General features: G+C 46.1%; 2 protein-coding genes across 6 annotated transcripts; one reads left to right on the top strand and one right to left on the bottom strand.

The window, feature by feature from the left end:
* Positions 1-6679: 6679 nt before the first annotated feature.
* On the top strand, positions 6680-14358 carry AKIP1 (A-kinase interacting protein 1). 4 transcript variants are annotated; one of them, XM_043903730.1, is made up of 6 exons: positions 6680-6832; positions 7047-7274; positions 7748-7828; positions 10012-10116; positions 11465-11536; positions 13926-14358. In XM_043903730.1, exons 2-6 carry the CDS (start codon positions 7053-7055, stop codon positions 14067-14069), a joined length of 624 nt encoding a protein of 207 aa, XP_043759665.1. In that variant the 5' UTR covers positions 6680-6832; positions 7047-7052; the 3' UTR covers positions 14070-14358. The 4 variants fall into 4 exon arrangements, with proteins under 4 accessions (XP_043759665.1, XP_043759683.1, XP_043759656.1 ...); XM_043903748.1 differs by lacking the exon at positions 11465-11536; XM_043903721.1 differs by lacking the exon at positions 6680-6832 and having other exon boundaries at positions 6844-7274.
* C1H11orf16 (chromosome 1 C11orf16 homolog) lies at positions 14352-23676 on the bottom strand. Of its 2 annotated transcripts, none has more exons than XM_043903699.1 (8): positions 23564-23676; positions 23052-23197; positions 22719-22903; positions 21192-21348; positions 19377-19611; positions 18086-18742; positions 15171-15392; positions 14352-14684 (listed from the first exon to the last, which is right to left on the bottom strand). In XM_043903699.1, the coding sequence occupies exons 3-7, from the start codon at positions 22883-22885 to the stop codon at positions 15193-15195; spliced, it is 1416 nt and encodes a 471-aa protein (XP_043759634.1). In that variant the 5' UTR covers positions 22886-22903; positions 23052-23197; positions 23564-23676; the 3' UTR covers positions 14352-14684; positions 15171-15192. The 2 variants fall into 2 exon arrangements, with proteins under 2 accessions (XP_043759634.1, XP_043759643.1); XM_043903708.1 differs by lacking the exon at positions 23564-23676 and adding an exon at positions 23382-23470.
* Between the last annotated feature and the right edge of the window lie 574 nt (positions 23677-24250).

Below are 24250 nucleotides of genomic sequence, written 5' to 3'. Positions count from 1 at the left end.
CAGAGTTAAGTAGTTACAACAGAGACCACATAGCTTGCAAACCTGAAAATATTTACTGTATGGTCCTTTACAGAAAAAAATTTGTTGGCCCCTGATCTAAAATGTTCAGTTTTCAACAAAAAAGTATGAGACATACAAATACAATGGAAAAGGAAGCCCAAATACAGAAAGAGGACCCATTTAATAGAAACTAGCTCTGAGGGGACCTAAATATTAGACTTAGCAAACAAAGACTTCAAGGCAGCTGTTATAAATATGCTCAAAGAACTGAAAAAAATAAACAAGTTTTTAAATTAAAGTATGATGACTCAATAGTAAATATCAATAAAAGATAATGATTACAAAACAAAACAAACAAACAAATACCAGAGTTGAAAAGCACAGTAACTGAAAATTTACTAAGGGACTCAACAGCAGATTTGAGATTGCACAAAAAAAGAATTAGTGACCTTACAGATTAGATCAATAGAGATTATTCCATTTTAAGAAAAAGAAAGGGAAAAGGACAAAGGAAAATAAACACAGACTACCATATGTGTAAGGGGAGCCCCAGAAGGAGGAGAGAGGAAGAAAGGAGTAGAAACAAAGGTTTCAAACTTTCCAAATTTTAGGAAAAACAATCTACATATTCAATGAATCTCAGGTACAATGAACACAAGAATCCACAAAAAGCCTACCAATACCAGCAAGTGAGTTCAGCAAACTCACAAGACACAATATCAATATGGAAAAATCAACTATATTTATATATACTAGCACATAATCTATAAATAAAACCAGGAAAACAATTCAATTACCAGTGACATAAAAAATGGAATATTTAATACATTTGTTAAAAGTGTAAGAGTACACTAATAACTATACAAACACTCCTGAGAAAAACTAAAAAAAAACTAAATAGATGTTTCATTTTCATAAATTCAAAAACTCAATGTTGTTAAGATTACAATTCTTCTCAAATTGATCTATAGATTCAGTAAGGTGATTCCATAAGGTGATAAACTGAACATAAATCATACAATTGATAAAGAATTCTTGTTAAGAATAAGAACTCTTATAACTTGATTTTAAAAAAAATTTTTAATGGAGAACTTTGAGTAGACATTTCATGAAAGAAGAAATAGGAATGGCTAATAACCACAGGAAACCATGTTCAACATCATTAGCCATTAAGGAAAGGCAAAGTAAAAATCACAGTGAGATACTACTTCACATACATTAGAATGACTCTAATCAAAAAGACAATAATGAGACTGAGGAAGATGTAGAAAAACTGGAACCTTAAAACACGACTCGTAGAAATGTAAAATGGTACAGCCACTCTGGGAAACAATTGCTGGTGGTGGTGGTGTAGTCGCTAAGTCGTGCCCAACTCTTGCGACTCTATGGACAGAGGAGCCTGACAGGCTACAGTCCATGGGATTCTCCAGGCAAGAATACTGGAGTGGGTTGCCATTTTATTCTCCAGCCCCTTAAAATGTTAAAACAGAAATTTACCATTAGTTCATTTGCTCAGTCGTGTCTAACTCTTTGAGACCCCATGGACTGTAGCATGCCAGGCTTCTCTGTCCATCACCAACTCCAGAGCCTGCTCAAACTCATATCCATCTAGTTGGTGATGCCATCCAACCATCTCATCCTCTGATGTCCCCTTCTCCTCCTGCTTTCAATCTTTCCCAGCATCAGTGTCTTTCCAATGAGTCAGTTCTTCGCATCAGGTGGCCGAAGTATTGGAGTTTCAGCATCAGTCCTTCCAATGAATATTCAGGACTGATTTCCTTTAGGATTGACTGGTTTGATCTCCTTGCAGTCCAAGGGACTTTCAAGAGTCTTCTCCAACACCACAGTGCAAAAGCATCAATTCTTTGATGCTCAGCTTTCTTTATAGTCTTAACTCTCACATCCATACATGACTACTGGAAAAACCATAGCTTTGACTAGACGGACCTTTGTTGGCAAAGTAATGTCTCTGCTTTTTAATATGCTATAGCAATTTAACTCCTAAGTATCTCCCCAAGAAAAATGAAAACCTGTACCTATACAAAGTCTTATAACCAATCTTTCATAGCACTATTATTCATAATGGTCTCAAACTGGAAACAACTGGAGAATGGATAAAATGTAATATATTAACATAGTGGTGAAATATTCAGTCATAAAAAGGAATGAAGTACTAATACATGCTACAATATGGATCAACCTCAAAAACATCATGCTAAAAGAAAAAAGCCAGACAAAAAGGTCACATATTGTGTAATTTGTTTATATGAACTGGATTGAAAAGGCAAATTTATAGAAATGGCAAGCAGAATAGAGTTTGCCTGGGTTTAGGGGTGGGAGCTAAGACTGACTGCCTATGGTGGGCACTAGGGATCTTTTTCAGGTCATAAAAATGTTCCAAAACTGGATTGTGGTGATGATTGCATAATTCCATGTTGTTGTTGTTGAATTGCTCAGTCATGTCTGATTTTCTGTGACTCCATGCATTTATAGCCCACCAGGCTCCTCTGTCCATGGGATTCTCCAGGCAAGAGTACTGGAGTGGGATGCCATTTCCTTCTCCAGGAGGATCTTCCAGACCCAGGGATTGAACCCAGGTCTCCTTGCCACATCTCCCACATTGCAGGCAGATTATTTACCACTGAGCCACCTGGGAAGCATAATCCCACAAATTAACTAAAATGTATTACATTGTATAGTTCAATAAAGTGAATTTTATAACATGCAAATTATGCCTCAAAGTAGTTTTTAAAAAACTGTAACTGGATTCCAACTATTTATATCTTCTAAATTACTACTCCTTTAATCTCTGATAGCTTTTAAAGTGATAAAACTTTTCACTAGTCATTCCGGCTCTGCAACCAATTTTTTTAACTTCCAGTCAATTTTTAACATTTTGGGAAAGCTACTTCTCAGAAGTTGGATTCATTTTCTTTAATCTATATAGTCAAGATGACAATTTTGATAATGAGTTTCTTTCATTCCCCAATAACCCAATGAGTTGATGTAACCAGGCAAAATGAATGATCTAATGACTCACCAAGTCATGATCTAATGACTAATACTACTTTACAAAGCTATAATGATTCTAAAGCTCTCTAAGTCGGCTGAAGGATTAAAAATACCACCTGTCAGACAAAATGATTTATACATTCTTTGGTATGTACAGTATAACTCATTGTCTAACTGGCATGCTACCCACTTTTGCAACCTGTTTTTAACCCTTTTTTCCCCCTCCCCACAGAGAAAAGGAATTTACACAAAGAATTTACACTGTTCTTCACTAGATTTGTTTTTTCTCAAAAGGTCCCAAGTACAACATCGATCTCTTTCCTCAGATCTCAGGAATAAAGGCTTCCTCCAACTCACCTATTCCCCCAAATATAACCTAGACAAATAACTTCTATGTTATCTGCAATGAATTTATTTTATGAAGAGAGACATCATGAAAGACTTATACCAACTGTTTCTGTCTTCATCAATGACCATATATATGCTCCCCCGATTAGTTCCATTTCCACCAGCGGCTTTCAGGGGTACCTGCCTTGGACTGTGTTTGATCAACAAGGGTCCTGATGGCAGGGCATGGTCCATAATTTTTCCCATCCAATCTCAAAAAAGAGAAAAAGTATTCCCTTAATCTGTGGTTTACAGTATATATATCTATCATTGTGTTGTTTAGTTGCTAAGTCATGTCCAACTCTTTTGCAACCTCACAGATTGTAGCATGCCAGGCTCCTCTGTCCATGGGATTTCCCAGGCAAGAATACTGGAGTGGGTAGCCATTCCCTTCTCCAGGGGATCTTCCTGACCCAAGGATTGAACCTGCATCTCCTGCACTGGCAGGCGGATTCTTTATTGCTGAGCCACCAGGGAAGAAGAATATATCTATATATGTTTATATATTCATAAACATAAAAATAAACACAAAGATCTAACTTCATGTTAATCTTCAGGTTTCAGTTTCATTCTAAGCATCATCTTTCTCATATATTTCCAAATGCTAAATTCTGGGGAAATTAGTTGCAACTGAATATTCCAGTGGTCATGTATGGATGTGAGAGTTGGACTATAAAGAAGGCTGAGAGCCGAAGAACTGATGCTTTTGAACTGTGGCCCTGGAGAAGACTCGAGAGTCCCTTGGACTGCAAGGAGATCCAACCAGTCCATCCTAAAGATCAGTCCTGGGTGTTCATTGGAAGGACTGATGCTGAAGCTGAAACTCCAATACTTTGACCACCTGATGCAAGGAGCTGACTCATTGGAAAAGACCCTGATGCTGGGAAAGACTGGGGGCAGGATGAGAAGGGGATGACAGAGGATGAGATGGTTGGATGGCATTGCCTACTTGATGGACATGGGTTTGGGTGGACTCCGGGAGTTGGTGATGGACAGGGAGGCCTGGCGTGCTGCAGTTCATGGGGTCGCAAAGAGTCAGACACGACTGAGCAACTGAACTGAACTGAACTGATATATAATTTAGATTGGACTAAGTACCACAATATTTTTTTAAAAAATCATGAAAATATAGGTTATTCCTGGGAATTGTATCTCACCCCTACCTACAGTCATTATGAGAACAGATAACAGGTATCTTAACTACCCCTTCCCATTAATTCCTAGGCCATCCTTCAAGGCTCAGCTCAAATGCTTCCTTCCTATGAAACCTTCCTTGATCCTCCAGCTGAACAATATTTATTCGTTCACTTTATCTGGATCATTCTTATGGCAAACAGCTTATGAACAAAATGTTAATATTTTGTTTCTAGCATTACAGATTTTATGTGCATCTCTTTTTAACTCTCCTTTGTATTTTGTATTCTCAACCACTCCTAGGATAGCACCTGGCACATAACACTACATCAATGGAGTACTTATTCTTGACAAGGCATTGTGCTTAGTATTACATAGGAATTTTCTCACAAAATCCTTACAGCAGCCCTATTCATGCATTCAATCCTATTTTCAACCTCTTCTGTGAGGGAGAAAATACTAGATTCACTTTAAACTCAGTAAACAAGACAGATACAGTGCCTGTCCTCAAGCTCACAGTCTACAGCAATTGGTACTGTTGCTGTTCTCTAGTATAGAGATGAGGAAAAGTGAAGCTCAAAGAAGTTATCAATAATTTGTTTGCCTGGAATCACACAACAAAAAAGTGGCAGAGTCCGAATTCAAACTCAGCTCTACAGACTGGATATTCAAGACCCTGTGCATATAACCACTATGTTCTAAAAGAGGTACCTGATAAACACTTACTGAGATAAAGTTTCAGAAAACTCCTACAATGAAAATTATCCCAGAGATAATGAAGATTTCCATTCAATTTCGTTCAGGGAGAGGAAACCAGGAAATGAACAAAAGGGCAGATGGGGTTTGTAGTAAAAGACTCATACACACCTGGTAACTCAGAATTGCTAAACAAGCCATCTGCTGAGGATGCTCAGCACTGCTCAGCTCAGCACTGAGAAAGTCCTCTTAAATTGGTCCCTCCTGAGAGGCGGCGATTTGCTGCGCGCCAGGGTGGTGTAGCCAAGTCATTAATTAGCAATGAGACCTCGTATCTCCTACCAGATAACCAGCAGCATGGAGTGGAAGGTAAGGATGCATAGCTCCTTACTTAAACGTGGGGCGGGGGGGGTTATTCTTGAAAGGTGAACTCCCATGCCCAGAAACGGCCTTCAAAAATGTGTGAGTTGGGGGCAACTAAAAAGCCTGGGAGCCAGCCACCACTACTGAGCCCACGTGCCCTAGAGTCTAAGCTCTGCAACAAAGAGAAGACGCCGCAGTAAGAAGCCCCCACAGGCGATGAAAAGTAGCCCCCGCTGGCCACAACTAAAGAAAAGCTCGTGCATAGCCACAAAGACCCAGTGAAGCCAAAAATAAATAAATAAATAATTTTTAAAGAAAAGAAAATGATGTGAGTGTGTACTTCTCACCGGAGGTGTGAGGAAGCTACCACAAGGGGATTATGAGACCCTAAACACAACCCATGGCATGCTGGAGTCCATGGGTCACAAAGACTTGCACACAACTTGGCGACTCAACAACACACAATGCAGGTGCCCCTGGCCCTGTGGGCCGCCCATCCCAGAGCCCACAGCCTGCTGGACTCCCTTCTCCAAATGCCACTGTGGCACCTGCACTGTTTGGCCTATCCTGGTCATCACCTCAACCAAACGACGTTTCAGAGTAGCGATATCCCAAGACACGGCATTACGAGGTGCCTGGAGGCATGCATATTATTCCCCACAATTAGCCCAACAAGGGACCACCTGGCTTTACATCAGGTTCCCCGCTAGAACGTATTTGGCTCAGACGGTAAACAGTCTGCCTGCAATGCAGGAGACTTGGGTTCGATCCCTGGGTCAGGAAGATCCCCTGGAGAAGGAAATGGCAACCACTCCAGGATTCTTGCCTGGAAAATTCCATGAACGGAGGAGAATAGCGGGCTACAGCCCATGGGGTCGCAAAGAGTGGGACTCGACAGAGCGACTAACACTCTCCCCGCGTTAAGCGGTGGAGACAGTTTCTGAGGGCCAGGTCCTGACCCAGAGGCTCCTGCAGCAAGGTGGACAGACAGCTTCCGCCACCGGTCCCCCCGCCTCGCCCGCCGCCAGACCCCGCCCCCTGCATTCAAGCACCTAACCGCACAACCGGCTCGCAGACGCTGCAAGAAGGCGTGTGGGTCGCAAGCTGCACACTCCACCGCACCGGCCACGCCCCTCACCACCACCGGCCAATGGCCTGCTGCGCCGGCGCAGGGTGTTCCAGAACCAGTCCTCTCTCGCCGACTGTGCGCGGAGCGCATGCGCCTTGAGAGGCCGACTGGGTGAGGGCTCTGAAGCGAGGGGAGGGGGCCATGGAAATGGAGGGAGTGAGAGCGCACGCCTTAGGCCCTGACAGGGCGCTGGCTGGAGAGCGCGTTGGGCGGAGCCGAGGGCAGTGGTCGCCAGGGAGGTCGAGGCTCTGGGTCCGACCCCGAAATGGAGCGGCGTCCGGCGCTCCGCTGACTCGCCCGTGTTTGTGTGTATGTTCCCTCACAGGGAGACATGGAGAGCTGTTTGGTGGCCGCGGCGCTGAACGGGGTGGACCGACGTTCCCTGCAGCGTTCGGCTAGGCTGGGTCAGGAAGTGCTGGAGCGGGCCAAGAGGAGGGCGGTGGACTGGCCTTCGGTGGAGCTTCCCAAAGGCAGCGTGGGGGTCGTTTCCCGGGTGCGGTACTACGGAGAAAGAGGGCCGGCAGCCAGCCCCCAGCGCCTTCTCCCTGGAAAGGTGAGGGCCGGTGTGCTGTGGACCAGCCCATTCATTCCCTCAGCAGCGGCTTGCTGAGAACCAGGGCACGCCACACGCTGGGACCCGAGGGATCCTGTGCTTGCGGAAGCTGCTGTGTATCAGGACAGTGAACCGGAAGGTCTTGAAAACTCTTGACATTTGACAGATTCTTAGTGGGTAGCTTTAGGACACCGCTAGGTACCGCTAGTGCTCGGCTCTGGTTGGTTACTTTTTAACACAATTCTTTGAGGCTATCATCTGATACTCGAGGAGAGCCAACAAACCTTTGTCCTGGAAAAATTGCATCTGTGTGTATTCCTTTTAGAGTTGGAATTCTTTCTCAGTAAGATCCTTTTACTAATTTAAACTTGCAGAGGCCTTTCAAAAAGTAAAAAGGAAGGTATTTCCAAAATGACTTCCTTCTCCAGTAGGGAATACAGATCTCACCTGTGATTTGCCGTTTATTCAAATAGAGAGAAGACAGACACCCGTCCCTCAATGCTTCCTTCAGAACAATGGCTGAATACATGAACTATACGTCAAGTCAGTGTGGGGTAAGTTGGTGTAAGCCAAAGCATACCTCTGATCTGCCTGCTGATGGATCACAAACTGGATTTTTGTAGGATTTAGGAAGAATCTGCACCCAGTCTGTTCACCTGGTCCTGCCTTCGTGGGCAGGTTGTAATTAGTCAAGGATTTACAACAGGCGATAAATCCAGTTTACAGTTCATTCAACAAATACAGACTGCCTAGCTTTAGCTGTTAGGAGATTACAGCAATGAACAGGGCAGAAAAGTTTAGCCCTCACTATTGTTTTTAGATGGGGATGTGGGTGCTTATTTACTGAATTCCAGAGTAAGACCAAACATAAGGAGTTTTTAAAACTTTGAACTAAACTAAATTTTTTTTAAATCTGTAGAATCACTCTAAATTGGAACTGAGTCTGTTTTCAAAGCAAAAATTGAAACAAAATCCCTCCATTAGATTTTAATCTCTTTTCCAAGTCCCTGATAACATAGTTTTTAAGTACGTCCCTTTGGGTCCATATCACTTGTTGGTTACAAAGCTGATTTTGTGGCACAGACACAGTGCCCTCATCAGAGGTAGTGTGGCTTAATGGCAGGGGTGGCATCCCAGGAATCCGACCTGTATTCTGCCACTTCCTGGCTCTAATGCCTTAGGCCAATTAGTTTCTCTCAGCCTTACCTTCCCTGTGGTAAATTGACAATGTTCAAGTCCTTTCCAGCCCTTTTAGTCTGTTTCTTCAGTTTCCACTGAAAGATGAACGCCAGAAAATTGCCATAAACTGTAGCACAGAGGACCTATGTGAGATTTTCGGTCCCATTCATTAAAATGAGTGAACAAAGGTTGTAAAGATACTCTTCTCAAAAGCATACGCTAAGGTCATCTCTAAGTACTTTAAGGGAATGTTGAAGGTGGACCAGCCAACATTCAAGAAAATCACCTGCGTGGAAGGTACTCTGTGTCTTCTAGGACTTAAAACAGACTCTGTGGTCTTGTCCAGCCTAACATTTTATGATTCTTATGTGGGTGTAAGGGTGCTGGTCTCTATGATAGAAGGAAGAAAATACCTCGTTTCTATCCTGCTTTTCAATTTCATAATGAATATTGAAATTAAAAAAAAATAATGTTTCTACATCTTTTATAAAATCCTTACGACTCCAAGAATAGGATTCCAACCAATGAGATACGGTTCAGAGAGTATTTTTATGTTCTTATTCTGTGAAATGGTTTTAGAAAAATCCATAACTTTGGCTCTACTATAAAGTGATGAAGTTAAACACTTTGGTTCATGGTTCAGTAAAAGGAATAATATTTGTCTTTGGTTTGAGGTTTAGCAAATTGATATTCTTCACTTTGGTTTTCAGTTCATGCTTCAGTTCAAGTCTCCATTAAAGAATGGAGCCTCAGAACTCCTTGGCTCTCTAGAGAGAGAATTAAGAACAGTGTTCTGAGTTCATTTTCAGAATTTTGAAGCAGCCCCTAAGTTACATCATTAGATTCATGTCCTGATGCGCTTTTCCCAGCTTCTCATTTTTTTGGTCTCTTGCCTTAAACATTGTCCCTACCCTTTGTTCCAAACAGGCAAGCTTATGATGTCCTCGACATTAGTCACTATCAAGGGCAAGTCTAAGGTTAACTTGGAGGGGGAGGAAGGAAGTAGACAAGGGAAAAAACTGCTTTCTGATCCTTTGGATGATTTTGCCTAAATCAGAGATTACTCCCTCCCCTCCTCCACATGGGGAGAACGACTGTCTAGTGGTTGTATTTCCTGTTGTATTTCTAAATTGCCAACAGATGCACCTCTCTCTTCTCTTGGCCTTGCCTGAGACTTAGTAAACACGGACCTGTTTGTCAGAACTTGTCATGAATAGAGATGAAATGGCTTGTGTATTGATATCAGAGTGAGGATGTTGTGAAAACTGTTTAACCTGGCAGAGAGCATGGTCCTACCCAGCTTGAGTTGCCAGAGTTCTTGCCCTGCAGAGGCAGCAGATGGCAGCAAAGTAATGCCAACTGCAGTTTCCTTCTCTGCAGTCACTTTACACAGGCTAAGATTTGTTACATGACTTAAGAGGCTTCTTGGGAGGGCAGGTAATTTACCTTTGCTCTCTTGCCTCTCTTCTTAACCATAATTTGTCCAAGTAACAGGGTGTTTTTTGAAAATCTGACCAGACTCTTTGGTTACCCAATGTCTTCCACGTTACTTCTCTAGAAATATTACTCATCTGCACCAGAGGAAGGAGGGGCAACCCACGTCTACCGCTATCACAGAGGGACATCGGAGCTACACCTGTGCTCTGATGCAGGGAGTGGTCAGGTATGTATGCTCAGCTGTGCTGTGCCCTCAGCCTCCGAAACTGGGAGGCCCTACATCCTGGAGCTTCTGCTGGATTGTGTTATTGGGTGGCTGGGTGACTCAACATGACAGCACTTTATGGAAATGTTTCTCTTTGGAGAATTTACAGCAGTGGACATGAAATAAGGAGTTTCTGTCCAAAATACACGATTGATGCCACTATAGGATCTTCAGTGACAGTACTGGGCCAAGGGATTCTTGAGCAGGCTTAACAAAAATGCTTCAGATATCCTCTTCTACATCTAGAGATATGAAAGAGACTTTTAATCATCATGTATTTTACCAAAAAAAATGTTTTTTAAATAAAGTTGTGATAAGTATCATATCTTTGGTAATTTCAAAAAAGGAAGTGCAAGGAGGGGGTCTCTTAACAACATCCTTTTCCTAAAGATAACAGTTACAGGCTTCTCACTATGAATTCCCTGTCTTACCACATGTCACTCTGGGAAGTCTAAAAGACTCTACTTGTTGAACTGATTCAACAGGAGTCCTTTGTTATTGTTTCTGGGAAGAGTTGGTTTTTCTTGTTTTTGTTTTTAGGTCCTCTAGTTGCACTCAAAGGTAGCAAACTTAAGTCCAGAGTCTAATCCACAGGTTGGATTCCTGACCTCTCTGTTTTGAGAAGGGATAGGAGAGTGGCCACAGGGATATGAGCGAGGACTGGCTGTGTGCCAGAAGTCCCTCCCGTTTCCCTGGCCTGGGGTGCGAGTGGCAGCACCAGGGCCTGGATCCAGGGCTCCCATTTCTGACCTGATCCAGGCCCCCTTAAGAGCACCTGACCCTAAGGGAGCTTACACGTGTGCAAGAGTCATTTGTACCCCTCCCCTCCCTTCCTATATAATGTAAGTTGATGACTCTAAGGGAAATTGACTTTCTCAGTTCAGTCTCTTCCTCTCTAGTACTCCCACTGCTGGGAGAAGCACAGAAGAGAATTCTATTTTCTGAAAGCCTGTTAAACGTCAGTCCCTTTTGCACTTTAAATCTTTCCTACAGTCTAGTATCCCCAGGTTATAGCCTAGAAATCAAGACTTAAGAGATATTAATCTGTCCCTCTCAATAAATGGCAGGTGTAAGATTCAAACTCAGGTCTGTCTTTCTCCAAAGCCCATGTAAGGATAAAAGGTAATGATGGTAAACATCTGACTAAAAGTACTTCACAGAAATCACTAAAAACCTTAAGAACTTAGTGACAACTTGGAAAACAGTGACAGTACAATCATTAGTTCTTCATTAAGTAGGAAAAAATTTCTCTTTACCATCCAGAAGTCAAAGTTTGGGCCCTCATCAGTGTTTCTACCTCTCTCTTCAGAGAAAAGACGCAGGCCTTAGTGTTGGAGGCATGCATCAGGTGTCAGAGTGTGTGCTGAAGGCATCCCAGTCTGTGAGTACAGAACTTCTAGGGCACCGGGCTTCCCCACCACTGCTGTCCATGAATCAGCTGACCGGGTTATAACAGGGTTCTTTGTGTTGGATCCATATTATTTTTAAGTTGGGATATTTTTACCCTTGGGGAAAGTGTGCAGCATTTTAGTTGACTGTAAAATTATATTTTCATGGTATCCTTCCTTCCCTTGAAATTTCAGAGATAGTGTTTGTGCCTCAACTCATAGTTGTGGTCGGAAAGAATGCAGAGCATTCATAACTCCATTCCTACAGCTCAGCTGGGCTGGCACTGGGCCCTGCTGGAATTTCACCATCTGTTTAAGCAGCAGGAGGGGCCTGACCCTCCTGCTTATGAAGTGAAAACCATGGCTGAAATTCTGAAACATATACATTCAGCTAGATCGGGTTCCAAAACATTGAAAGGAGTTTGTTCCTATTTTCCACAAATGTTTCTGTGTGAAAACATACAATGATGAGTTTTTCAGGATAAAATACTCATTAGTTCATTAACCCAGGGAATCTTCCGGAACTTGGAAGGACTGAATTCTGAGGAGTGGAACCCTGTATGTTGCAGTAGTAGTTTAATTTTTGTTGGTCTACAGTGTACTCCTAGCCTGGATTCAGAATATACTAGAGTTAGTAGCAACTAAGACTATTCTGCTTCTAGTACAAGTTGTTAGGCTTAGATGCCTCCAATACTGGCTGGATGTTGGTAATGCTTTTTTTCCTGATACTCACAGTGTTGAAATCACAGATGCCAATCTTGCCCCTTTTTATGCAGAGCATCCTTGACTTTCTGCCGATTCTAATATAGCTGTATTTCCTGAAACCTTTTCTTTTCATAGTTGATGATCAATAAATAGTTGTGGCCTTATACACATTCACATCACTTAAATGATAAGCCTCCAGTTTTGCAGTAACTGAGCATGAAAGGATATAGCATAAAGCATCTTTGGAAACACTTGGCTTCAAATTCATTTGTAAGATGGGAAGAGAGGAAGTTTCATAAAAGTATAAATATTATCATGTAGTCCTCCCAGCAGAATTCACTGGCCAGTAGTTTGGTCCCCCATCCCCAGGAGTGGTATAGAAATGACATCTTCTGTCTGTGGCTTCTTCTAAGCATTGAGTGAGCATGTAGTGGTCTCCCTGCTGTGGGAGAGAAGCTTTGGCTCTTAATTACAGGTTCTTTTCTGGTTTGTGATTTTGCTCTTTAGCCATTTGAGCTAGGACCTCTCCTCTGCCTGCACATCTGCCCTGACCCTTCGAAGCCAGGCCTGAAGTCTGTCCTTGCAGGATGGCTTGTGCTCAGCTCAGCTCTAAACATAAGTCTTTTCCTTAACTCCAGCTTCCTGTGTTTTGCAGTTTAGATCTTCTTCAACTTACATCCTGATAAATCCATCATAAGTTGAAAATATCATAAATCGAAAGTGTACTTAATATCCCTAAGCTACTGAAAGTCATAGTTTCGCCTTGCCTGCCTTAAACATGCACAGAACACTTATATACCCTGCAGTTGGGCAAAATCATCTAATGCAAAACCTACTTTATAGTGAAGTTTTGAATAGTTCATGTAATTTATCAAATGCTGCACTGAAGGTGAAAAGGAGACCGGTTGTGTGGGTACAGAATGGTTATAAGTTTATCAGTTGTTTACTCTCGAGACTGCACAGCTGACTGGGAGATCGCTCACTGCTGCCGCAGCATCAGAGTAGCCTGCGAAAAGATCAAAATTGAAAGTACAGTTTCTACTGAATGCATATCACATTCACATTATGGTAAAATTAAAAAAAAAAAACAAAAAAACACATGAGTCAGACTGTTGTAAGTCAGGGACCATCTGTATGGGAGAACCAGTCCTCCAAGGGAGGACGTTAGCCAGCCGGCCGACTTGCTGCATGACAAAATGGGATCTATTCATAGTCTCAGCTTTAGGAGAAATGTTTCATTCTAATAATGAATTTAGCAAAGCACACCTAAAAAGAATGCTTTGCATCATCCCACAGTGCCTTGCCATTACTGCTGATCTGTGCTAACAGGTGCCACTGCCTACTTTCGAGCCCCAAAGCAATAGTCATTAGTCTTTCCCTCCACCTGATTCTTACCTTTATACTCCAACCAGTGTGTCCTTTTATGATTCTTCATGTTCCTGCAACATGAAGCATTTTCACATACATTCTTGTGAGCTAATTTTAGCATTAAGGAGACAAGCATAGAGAGAGGGTGAGACCAGCCTGAATGGCAGTCCTGTTGCGTGGCCAAGCCAGGTGTAGAAAGCGTAACCTCCATCTCCCTCGTTAGTGCCTCTCACTGCATCACACACAAGATGCCCTGACAGCACCAGGACATAAAACCTCTAAACTGGTAATATCTGCTTTTCCTTGCAGGCTGAGAACATCTCTAAGGACCTCTACATAGAGGTATATCCAGGGACCTATTCCGTCACTGTGGGTGCAGATGACTTGACCAAAAAGACTCATGTGGTAGCAGTTGATTCGGGACAAAGTGTGGACTTGGTCTTCCCCATATGAAGTTGACCATCACAGGCATCACATCACCTTTTTCTAAGTATCAAGAAGAATAAAGCTACTGTATATTCTTAATATGTACACATCAATCCTGCCTTTAGTGCTGACTGTAGAGGGTCAGCCTTCCTAGGAACTGGAGTGTGTCTCTTTCAGTGCCTATTTTAACTTGAAAGTCCCCTCACCCTCTTCTGCCTGAAAGTAATAATGTAATGATGCTGTCTGAATAGTTTTTACAGCTTGATTTCCAAGCAAAGGTTAATTATGATAATAAAGGGAGAGATTTGGAAATGAAGAAAATTCCTTTTTATTGGCATTAAGAAGGGAAACAAAACGTCACTCTTGTACAATTGAGGCTTTATGAAAAGATAGCAGAGAGGCTGTGGACACGTTTGCCCAAAGCAGGCCAACCATGTTCTGTAGCCTCTGTGGAAGAGGCATCCTCAAGCAGGTCTCACCCGGCCCCTGGCAGGGAGCCCTGGGCACCTCACTCCTGTGCCCCTCAGGACAGGTGAAGATGCTGCTGCTCACTGGACTGTCATCTGTGGCCCTGACTCTGCCATTTCTGCTGAAGGGTGCCTTGTCAGCCACTCTGTAGCTCCACCTCTACTCTTTAGCTTCCTATAAGAGAAAAAAAACAAACACTGAGAGTCTTATGCTGACTTTAAAAATCAGTGACTTTTGATCCTTAAAATTATGAAGTCATTGCTGTGTCCTAAGCGTCTTTAAGCTAGCACACCAACAGTACTGTTGCATCTCAGTTTAACTGCCTAGGACTTCACCTTGTTTTGAACGTAAGTTTTGCCTCAGAAAAGAGGCCAGTATTTTATATGATGAAAACAAAGTTTTAAGTAGAGCTGTCTTAGCATTCCTAGTGAGGACCAGACTCATGGACAGAAGGCCTAGCAAAGCAGACCCATACCCACCATCCTCAGGTAGAGGGGTCACTTAAACAGGGATCCTTGTACCCCCAAGAAGCCAGTGATGAAATCTGTGGGTTCTGCAAGCCTTCTGAAATCATATGCAAAATTGTGGGTTTGACTCCAAAAGATCAAAGAAGCATGGAAAGAGCCCTTCAGAAACCCCTTTCCAGCCATTCTGCTTTACCTTGATCCGTGGGGCTTTTAGTCTAGGGGGAGTTCTGGCCCCCCTGATGTGCAGCAGCACCCTGACTCAGTTTTCTGCGTTCGGCTTCCTTGGGCAGGATCTGCAGCGGCTTCATGCCAGTGACGTCCAGGGCCAGCTCTCCGGGACTCCCCGCTGCAGCAGGTTTCTCTCTCTGCTGTCTGTTGCTCTTCTCATCTTTCTGGGTGCTGCAAAGTCTTATTCCTGAACCCAAAATTCAGTTAGTTGAATATGCTACCATGTTGATGGGGTTAGTCTTGATGACTTGGGTAGGACTAAATCAAGGATCACAGAATCCTTTAACTGTCTGAACCCTGTTTCAGTCATAAGCGAGGGAGGAGAGCAGCATGTCTACTGACAGGAATCCTGCCCCCAGGTTTGTTAGGTTAGGATCAGACAGTGACCTCTCAGCCTGTAACTAAAAGGAGCCAAAAGTGTGGCAGGCAGGGGGGACCCATACAAGAGGATCCTTAGGGGGCAGAGCCTCAGACCAGACTGGCACGTGTTAGTTCTTGGTGGCACTCAAGCACAATTAGGAGAAGCAAAGCAGCACATTTTCTTAAAAGGGAACAAGATCTGGAAGGGAGAGAAGAAAACCTCTGGTGTTCGCCATGGTTTCCAACCCAGCACACATGTCCTTTTACACACTTCATCTCGCTGGTTAGTAAGGCACAGCGTCCGTCTGGGATGAGGGCTGGTCGGGCTTATTCTCTATAGCTTTGAGTGCCGGTGTGGGACTCGGCAGAGGGCAGGCTCACTGATACCATGGTTCCACTCCAAGAATTAACCTTTGCCTGGAGCATAACAAATGGTCCAATAACCTAGAGGAAAGCCAGGCCAAGTACCTGAAGATACTCTATTTCTCTTTATGGCCAATTATTAGAATTTATTTGGGGATGCAGGGTACTTTAGAGAGGATCTGTTTAAATACAGTAATGGGGGAAGAGGCTGAATGTAGGTGTAGGTGGTTGAGTGGTGGAGATAAGAGCAGTGTACACTGGGGCCAGGAAAGATTGGTCTGGACTCAGTTGGGTTTGGAACAGTCTGGATAGAATGCCATGGAGCAAGCCATGGGAATGTAGGCCTCGAACCAGGGCAGGTCTGCGCACCATGGCCCTCTGGTTACCCCACTGGCCTGCCTCTCCATGAGGCAGGGCCTCATCCTATCTCAGTTGCTCCCCACAGGCTACTCCCTGTTGGATAGGTACAGCTTTTCTTTCTCTAAGTCTGTGCTGAAGCAGGAGGCAGTGGAAGCTATGGAGAATTTAACTTGAAAACTCTAGATTTGGGCACTATTTTCTTTATATTATCACTTGTTGGAGGGCACACCTATAGAAACCTGTTTTCAAGCACTTCTTCCAGGGCCTTTCACTGTGAGGAAAGAAGTCCAGGAAGCTCTCCCTGCCCCATCTTGACATTTTCTATACAAAGTGTCCTCTTAGAGAGTGGAGGAAAAGCTCCACTGGTCATAGCTAGATTCCTGTCCCTCTAGTTATTCCCTCTCAGACATGGGGGAAAGATCCCACACCTTGAAACCTAAGGAAGGAACCATCATATAAAATACAACAGCAGTTGGGATTTCTCTGGTGGTCTAGTGGTTAAGAATTCTCCTTGCAATACAGGGGATCCGGGTTTAATCCCTGGTTGGGGAACTAAGATCCCACATGCCGCAGGGCATCTAAACCATGTACCACAGCTAGAGAGTCCATGTGCTGCACCAGGAAAGATCCTACATGACACGATGAAGACCCTGGATGCCACAACTAAGACCCAACACAGCCAAACAAAAACAAATCAGCAACTGATATGTCTATCCCTGCCCACCCCAAAGGCCAGGGATTCAGAGGAGTCACCAAGAAAGTTTCTTACTGTAGAAACAATTTCTCAGCTTCCTGAAATGGAAGACTAATAAAGTCCTTATGCCTGGAGCAAGACTGAAATCCCTGTGGGCTGACAGGTTCTGATTAAGCAGATATCCTGGAAATAGGGCAATGGCTTCAAATGGGGACTCACAGTGAGTCCCAGAGTGGGCAGTCTACAGATCCTTACACCCTTAGCAGTGGTATTCCTTAACCCTCAGTATCCCTCCCCCAGGTTGAATGTTCATTTAGTTCACCAAAGGTGAATTAGTCATCCCAGGGCCCCAAGAATCTAGTCTAGGGCTGGCTAGGGCAAGCCATCTCCTTCATAAAGCTCTGCCAGCTGCCTTAGGCATCTGCTCTTTCTGGGCCACACTGGGAATTTAAATTGCATGGCATGAGGCATTATCAGTGATACACTTCCCTAAACCTACAAGGGCATGTCACACGGGTCTTTGCTTGGGTAGAGGTTCGGGGGTGGCTGCAGATTGCTCACAATGACACTGCCTCCCCTCTCCCTGGTAGAGTGAGATGATTAAGGCTGTGCCTGGTTCTTCCCACTCTGACTTCCTCAGGGGCTCACATGAAGAGTAGGGTCTGATGACCCATGTTTAAAGACCAGTTTCTGAGTTCTCAGGGCCTTGAAGACTCTAATCAACACATGGAGGCATTCTGACTGCGCATGTAGAGAAAAATCACAGCCTCCAAGGAAAGTGAAGGAGGGGAGGGTAGAAGCGGACAATGGCAGTGAAACTAGTGAAAAAAGAAAGTACAGTTGTCAAATAGGGATGCAAAGCTTAGCACCAAGATTGGCCCATCCTTTCTTGTTAGGTCTCCATTTAATCAATAAAGCCCACTACTTTCCTCTTATCACAGCCTCCCTTCAAATGACCACACCCCCCAATGTTACTTCCAGTTTCCATCACAGCAGACACAAGTATCAGATTCCTGAGAGGACCGCCCCCCCACCCCGCAAGGAGGGGGTTGCAGAGGGGACGGGAGGCAGGGGCCTCAGCCCCACCCTAGGAAAAGACCTACCTGGCTTCCCCGGGTGCGGCTCAGGCCCGTTTCTCCTCCAGTACCTCCACTCTGGCTGGCAGAGGCCACCCTGCTTCCTCGGAGACTTCTCGAGAAGGATGGGGTCCGTGTTGACTGTGCTGTCCACCAGCAGCCTCTGAGGGGGGCTCATCTCCAGCTCATTCTCCAAATCCTCGTCTTCAGAAGAGGCGGTGGAGGAGGAGGAAACAGCCATGGCAGCCTGCACTGCCACTTCTTCCTCCTTAGGACTCTCCAGGGGCAAAAGCTGGGCTGTGGGCTTCAGCTCCGTTTCTGGAGGTTCTCTGGCTGCGACCCCTGAGGTCCTGATTAGAGGCCACCAGGTGGGTCCAGCCAGGGGGCAGCAGCAGAGGCAGCCCTGGACCAGCAGCTGACAGCTGGCATGTGGGTAGCAGGGAGCACACAGGAATGGAGGGCTCCAAGGAAGCCCACTGGTGACCAATCCAGCAACCGGCCCCACCAGAGAGCAGCAAGGGGCCCAGACGAGGGGCCTGGGGTACTCCCTGGTGTAAGGCTTGTGCAGCCCGTCCATAGCCTTCTTCCAGACAGCCGGGGGCACCCACTGGACCCCTCTGAGAGGCACTGGCGCTGTCCTGCCATTCCAGAAGTGAACAGTAATTTCTTCTTCTTTGGGGGATGCTATGTAACAGAGAAGGGCAACATTTTGTTACAACCGCCTCCTCCACATCAAGGGTAAGGGTTCTCTTCTCCCCAGAAGCAAAGCCTCAGGAGAGCCCCTCAGCTTTGCCTGCTGTCTCAGGCGCAAGTCTCCCTGAAAAGCCCGCCAGGGACGTTCCTCACCTGCCCCGTGTTTACCTCCCCATCCTGTGCCTCCATGTCTCAGTTTTCTCATCAAAACCAAAATGCCTCCTCAGGTAGGGGGAGGGGAGGAGGAGCCTCCTCTGTGGTTCTCTGAATTACGATGCTGCCTGGCCGGCCCCATACAAGGGGCACTGTATCCTTCCCGGAATGACATGGTGGGGGACCAGTCATGAGTACAGGTGTGACCTCTGGATAACCTCACCACACCATAGGTCAGGTAACCAACATAGACATAGTAGCCTTGGGTGATTTTGCCCTGATAAAAAATATTTTATAATCAGAAAAATATGATTTGTCTATCTGTGGCTACCCTCGGGATGAAGCTGCAAGTGAAAGGGTAAGGATTTCGTCAAGCCCCTAAGACCCCTAAGCTGTAGAGACACCCGCTTTGCTCTTTCCTCAGCCTGATCACCAGCCTGGCTCCTGGGGAGCCCCAGAGCAGCTCCCTTACCTCTCTGGGGGTCTCTTGCCTCCAAGCCCAAGAGAACAGTGCCAGGGCCATAGCGTTGTTGGTCAGGGCCCCAGGGTGCCAGCACCTTGTCCCCAGGTTGCAGTGAGTATTCCATGGTTGGCGAGAACTGAATGACATCTTCCTCAAAGACCACGCTCTGCCGCTGGGCTGGCAGCTCTGGGCCTGTGACAAGAGGAGCCTCAAATTCCACCAGCAGGACCCCCTGCCTCTCCAACTGTGGGAAGGAAAATATTCAGAATAATACCTGGCCTTAGGAAGTACTACAGGGAGCCTCATGGTTCCCTACATCGCCCAGAGCCAGGCTGAGGGTCTCCCTCCCACACAGCAGGGGCCAGCTAGGGAAGGGGCCAGGCCAGGTGCTGCTGGAGCCCATTACGGCAGGGACAGGCCAGCTATGAGGCAGAGGCTCTCCCTCTGCTTCTTGCTGTGGCAGCTCTTGTTTATCACTTCCTGCCTTTCTCTTCCTGTGCCCTTTCTTTTCCTGTTTTTCTTTTCTCCTATCTTTATTTTTGGTCTGCAATTCATAGGAGTAAACTGGGTCCTCTCCATCTTTCCCCAAAGCACCCCTCTTCTCCCAGCCCTCCCAGGTAATGTTGTCCCTGTGGCCTGGACCGGCCAGGGGGTGGGGTATCACCCACAGGCCCTGTCAGGCAAGGACAGCTATGGCTGCTCCCGGGGCAGCCCTGTGCACTGCCTGCATGTCCATGACGGGAGGTGGGGCCAAGGAAGGAATGAACCGCCTGACAGGGAGGGCAGGAGGAATCCTGAGCTAATTAAAAGAACAAGCTGTTTGGAGGACTCAGTATGATTTTTGAAGAGAGATAAAGTGTGGTTACAAATTAACTTTTATCTAGTCACCAGACAGCTATATTTGAGCAAACTCCTGCTGATATTTCATTTGAAATCACATATTAGTGACTGGAAAATGACAAAATGACTTTTGATTGGAAATTCTATAATATATACTTTTTTATAAATCACACTAGTTTTCCCTCTATGGACCCACATTCACAAAGTCTGACTCTGAAAAGAAAGAGAAAAGTCCCAGTGAAGCAAGCAATCACCAAAGTAAAGCCCAGGCCTGGCCCCAGCACACAGGGACCGTGCCCCCATGAGGAAGGACACAGGTGCACGTGAGGTTCCTCTTTCCCTTAGGCTGGTGCTCCTAACTCCACACACCGAATCTTCCTGAACAAAGTGCTTCTACTGTACATTTTCTTCACTGTTACGGGTTGAATTATGTCCCCCCAAAATTCATGTTCATGTCCGAGCCCCTAGGACCTCAAAATGTGTCACACTTAAGTCTTAATGACTTAAGACAAAGTCACACTGAGTATGATTGAATAGAGTGGGCCCCTAATCCAATGACTGGTGTCCTTATAAAGAGGGGAAATTTGAACACAGACATGAGCTCAGGGAGAACAGCGAGTGAAGATGAAGACCAAGTGCGGGGGGATGCTTCTACAAGCCAAGGGGCATCAAAGATTGCCAGCAAACCACCAGAAGCTGGGAGAGGTGCCTGGAACAGATCTTCCCCCAGAGCCCTCAGAATCACCACACCTGGTTCTCTCCAGAACTGAAAGAAACAATTTCTATTGTTAAAGCCACTCAGTTTGTGCCACTTTGTCATGCAGCCCTAGCAAACTGATGCGCTCACTGACATTACATTTTCACTTCCACATCCTGGCCATGGAAGATCTGTGCTTATTTAAGAAACTGAACAGCTGAGGCGTATCAGGTACGACAGGGCCACCCAGAGGAACATACAGGGAGACATGGGACTGAGGGACTTGCCTCTGGAGCAGCCTTTATCTGAGCCCTGTAATAAAAGCCATCTGGTTCCCTTCTTGCCAGGACCCATGTGTCAGCAGCCTCTCCAACTCTTCCCAGCCAGCCAGGCCCCTGCCATGCTGGGTCAGTAATGTGGAGACACGGGTAGTAAGATGCGTATCTGGGGAAAAGCAAATGGAATTAGGGAAGTAGAGAAAAGCGAGCCCTAAAACCATCAAGAAACACATTTCAAAGTTAGGTCTGAGCAGAACCATGGGGTGAACATGACAGTTAAGGTGATATGGAACAGGAGACCCTGTAAAGAGTGGCAATCTGTGACTTCCGGTAAGATAAGGTAAATTGTTGGGAGAGAAAGAAGGAGAGGAGAGTGAAGGGAATCGCTGTTTAAGGCCTGGGAACTGTTTTAAGGTAATCAGAATGGGATTAGCCTTGATACATAACGGGATGGCCAGATTCACTGGTTCTGAAACTAGATAGCAGGCCAGGAAAGCCTTCTTCCAGGAAGGGAAATCCTGAGGCGGTGTGTGGGATTCCAGGAGGAGGTTTGGAGGCTTAGATGGTGATGACAATGGAGCAAAACTACAAGGAGGCTGAGCACCATAGAGTCGGAAGAGAGGAAGAAGTATCTGAGCAGGGGAAGCACAGGGCTGAGTAAGAGGCTGAGGGACAGAGAAAAGGAGAAGCTGGTTCTGGGGACTCTGGTAGACAAAACCAAGCCACAGGGAATTGTTGAATCAGGTTTCAGTTTTCCAGGAAAAAAAAAAGTGTTTATTTTTTGTGGGCAAGCCAGGATACAGGACTGTTTAAACTCTGGCTTTGAAGGGAAATGGTCCACATGGGTGAAACAAGAAAGGGGGCTGTAAGGTTCAAGCCTGGGCAGACTGACTTGAATAGCATGGGACTTGCACAATTTGTATGTGCTTATCAGCTGAGGTTCCCTTCTCCTCTTGTATTCTCACTGTAAACAGCTAACTTTGGGTACCATTCACAAAAAGCTAGGACAACTGGGGGAACCTGAGGAGGGATCTGGTGACCTCACCTCACCTAATTCCTCATATAGGGCCAGGGCAAGTCTCAGAGAAGATGATAAAATGAGCCAGAAGTTTGATAACTGGTGATGCCTGCCTTCTCCCACACATGCCAACTCTGACATCAGCCCCTCTGCTACAAAGTGGGACAAAAGCCATGTCAACCCTTGTCGCTGGGGGTAGAGTTTATTTTTATTTATTTATATTTTGGCTGCACATGGAGGCATGCAGGATCTTAGTTTCCTAATCACGGATCGAACCCGTGTTCCCTGCAGTGGAATCCTGGATGCCTAAACACTGCACCGCCAGGCAAGTCTCTTTGTATTTATTTATTTATCGTGAGTACAGTTGGGGCGATTATAATAACCCAAGGAACTCAGCGCACACGGGTAAGGGACCTTTTCGGCCTTCCCAGGAAGCAAGTCTTCTCTCTCCTGGGCCATTATGTCTCCCACCATCTTGAGCCAAGAACAGAGAGGAAAAAAGAAGCACAGATGGGTACCTGGTGAGGAGGCTGTGCCGGGTCAGCCAGGGTGCTCGGCAGGCGAGGGGGCAGGTGAAGGTGAGGTCCCAGGGAGGAGCGGTGCCGGCCCAGGCAGGGGCCTTCAGGGTCGTGGCCACACTGCAGTATTTGGGCAAAGGCGTCCCAGGCCCCGCGGAGGAGTCCATAGACCTCAGTGAAAATACCTGAGAACCAGCGGCTCTATTACCTGAGCTGCAGCCCACAGCCCAGCAGGGGGCGCCTGGCTCGCGGCTGCGCTCAGCTCTGCGGTTTGCGGCCTCTCCGCGGCCCCACCCGCTCCCACCACGCGCGGGGTGTCCCCAGAATCATCACCTGCCCGGGGAGACTCCGCTCAGGAAATAGGGGAGGGGTTGAAAGAGCAAGAGCTGTGATTTCCCAGAAACCCAGCTGGCAGTCCACCGCCTGCTGGCTGCGTGCTCACTTCACCTGGGTGCGTCAGTTAACGCCCTGGAGACGATCTGTGGAAAGCACCTGGCATCTTTAAGTAGCTCAATCAATATACATTAGTTTTTTTAACCACCACCCCCCACCTCCACCCCAGTTGTAGGGACTTCGGGGGTTTAAAACCATACTTCCTTTTACAGATCCCAGCCCTTGATGACAAACTGACCCCTAACCCAAACCACAGACTTCCCTCCTAACCTGGTCACCTGGAGGATTGACTCGACCGAGCTGAGAGCCCAGGGCGGTAGCCTCCGTAGATGTGCTCAGAGGCGACAGCTGCCACCCAGGGCCCGAGATCACACTCGGCTGGCCCAGCCCAGCTCGGCCCTGTTGGGTGTGCTCCTGCCCAAGCCCACGGTTCTGACCCCAAGAGTACTTACCACAGCCCCAACCAGACTCCTCCACCTCAGCCTGGGTCCCTTCCGACAGTTGGGAGTTCACGGCCTCAGCCCAACCGACTCCTGGTTGCCAAGCAGGTTGCCATGGATACAGCCAGCTGGGCCAGAGGGAGTGCACTGAGCATGTGCGGAGGGGAGACTGGGGCCTTGGGCAGCATGGGCGGGAAGGGAGGGTGGGGGGTTGGTTATTCACCGCCTTTCTGGAGAGTGGTGTTGACAGGTGGTGTTGAGGAGAAGGGCCAGTGTAGCATCAGTTCCCAGAAGCTAAGCTTCTCCACTGCTAAAGAGTCAGTGGCGGTGGGAAGCCCTCCTGGATCTAGGAGAGTCTTGGGAGGGAGGGGGCTAACCCCACAGTCTTAAGGCTGTTGATCTGCCTTCCTCCTCTGTGGGCAGGAGGCTGGAGTGGAGGGAACCCACTGGTTGGCTTAAGGACTCTTAAGATAGAATTTGTAGTTTAAAATGAAATAACCAAAAGCGTGAGCACGTTTGTCTGAAGGACACAGGGCTGCTGAGAAGCAGGTGTGTGGTGATAACTTAGGGTGGTGGGAGTGGACACCGGGGACCAAAGGAACAGAAGTCCAGATTCTGCTCTCATTTGAACATCCAGAGGAGACTGGTATTTGAGGCATCTGACAGCCATTTTGCACATCTGTGAGTGTCTCTACCACA

This window comes from Cervus elaphus, chromosome 1, assembly GCF_910594005.1.
Source record: "Cervus elaphus chromosome 1, mCerEla1.1, whole genome shotgun sequence".
Taxonomy (NCBI): domain Eukaryota; kingdom Metazoa; phylum Chordata; class Mammalia; order Artiodactyla; family Cervidae; genus Cervus; species Cervus elaphus.
The sequence above is the reverse complement of the archived record's forward strand: the minus strand, read 5'-3'. Positions and strand labels throughout refer to the sequence as shown.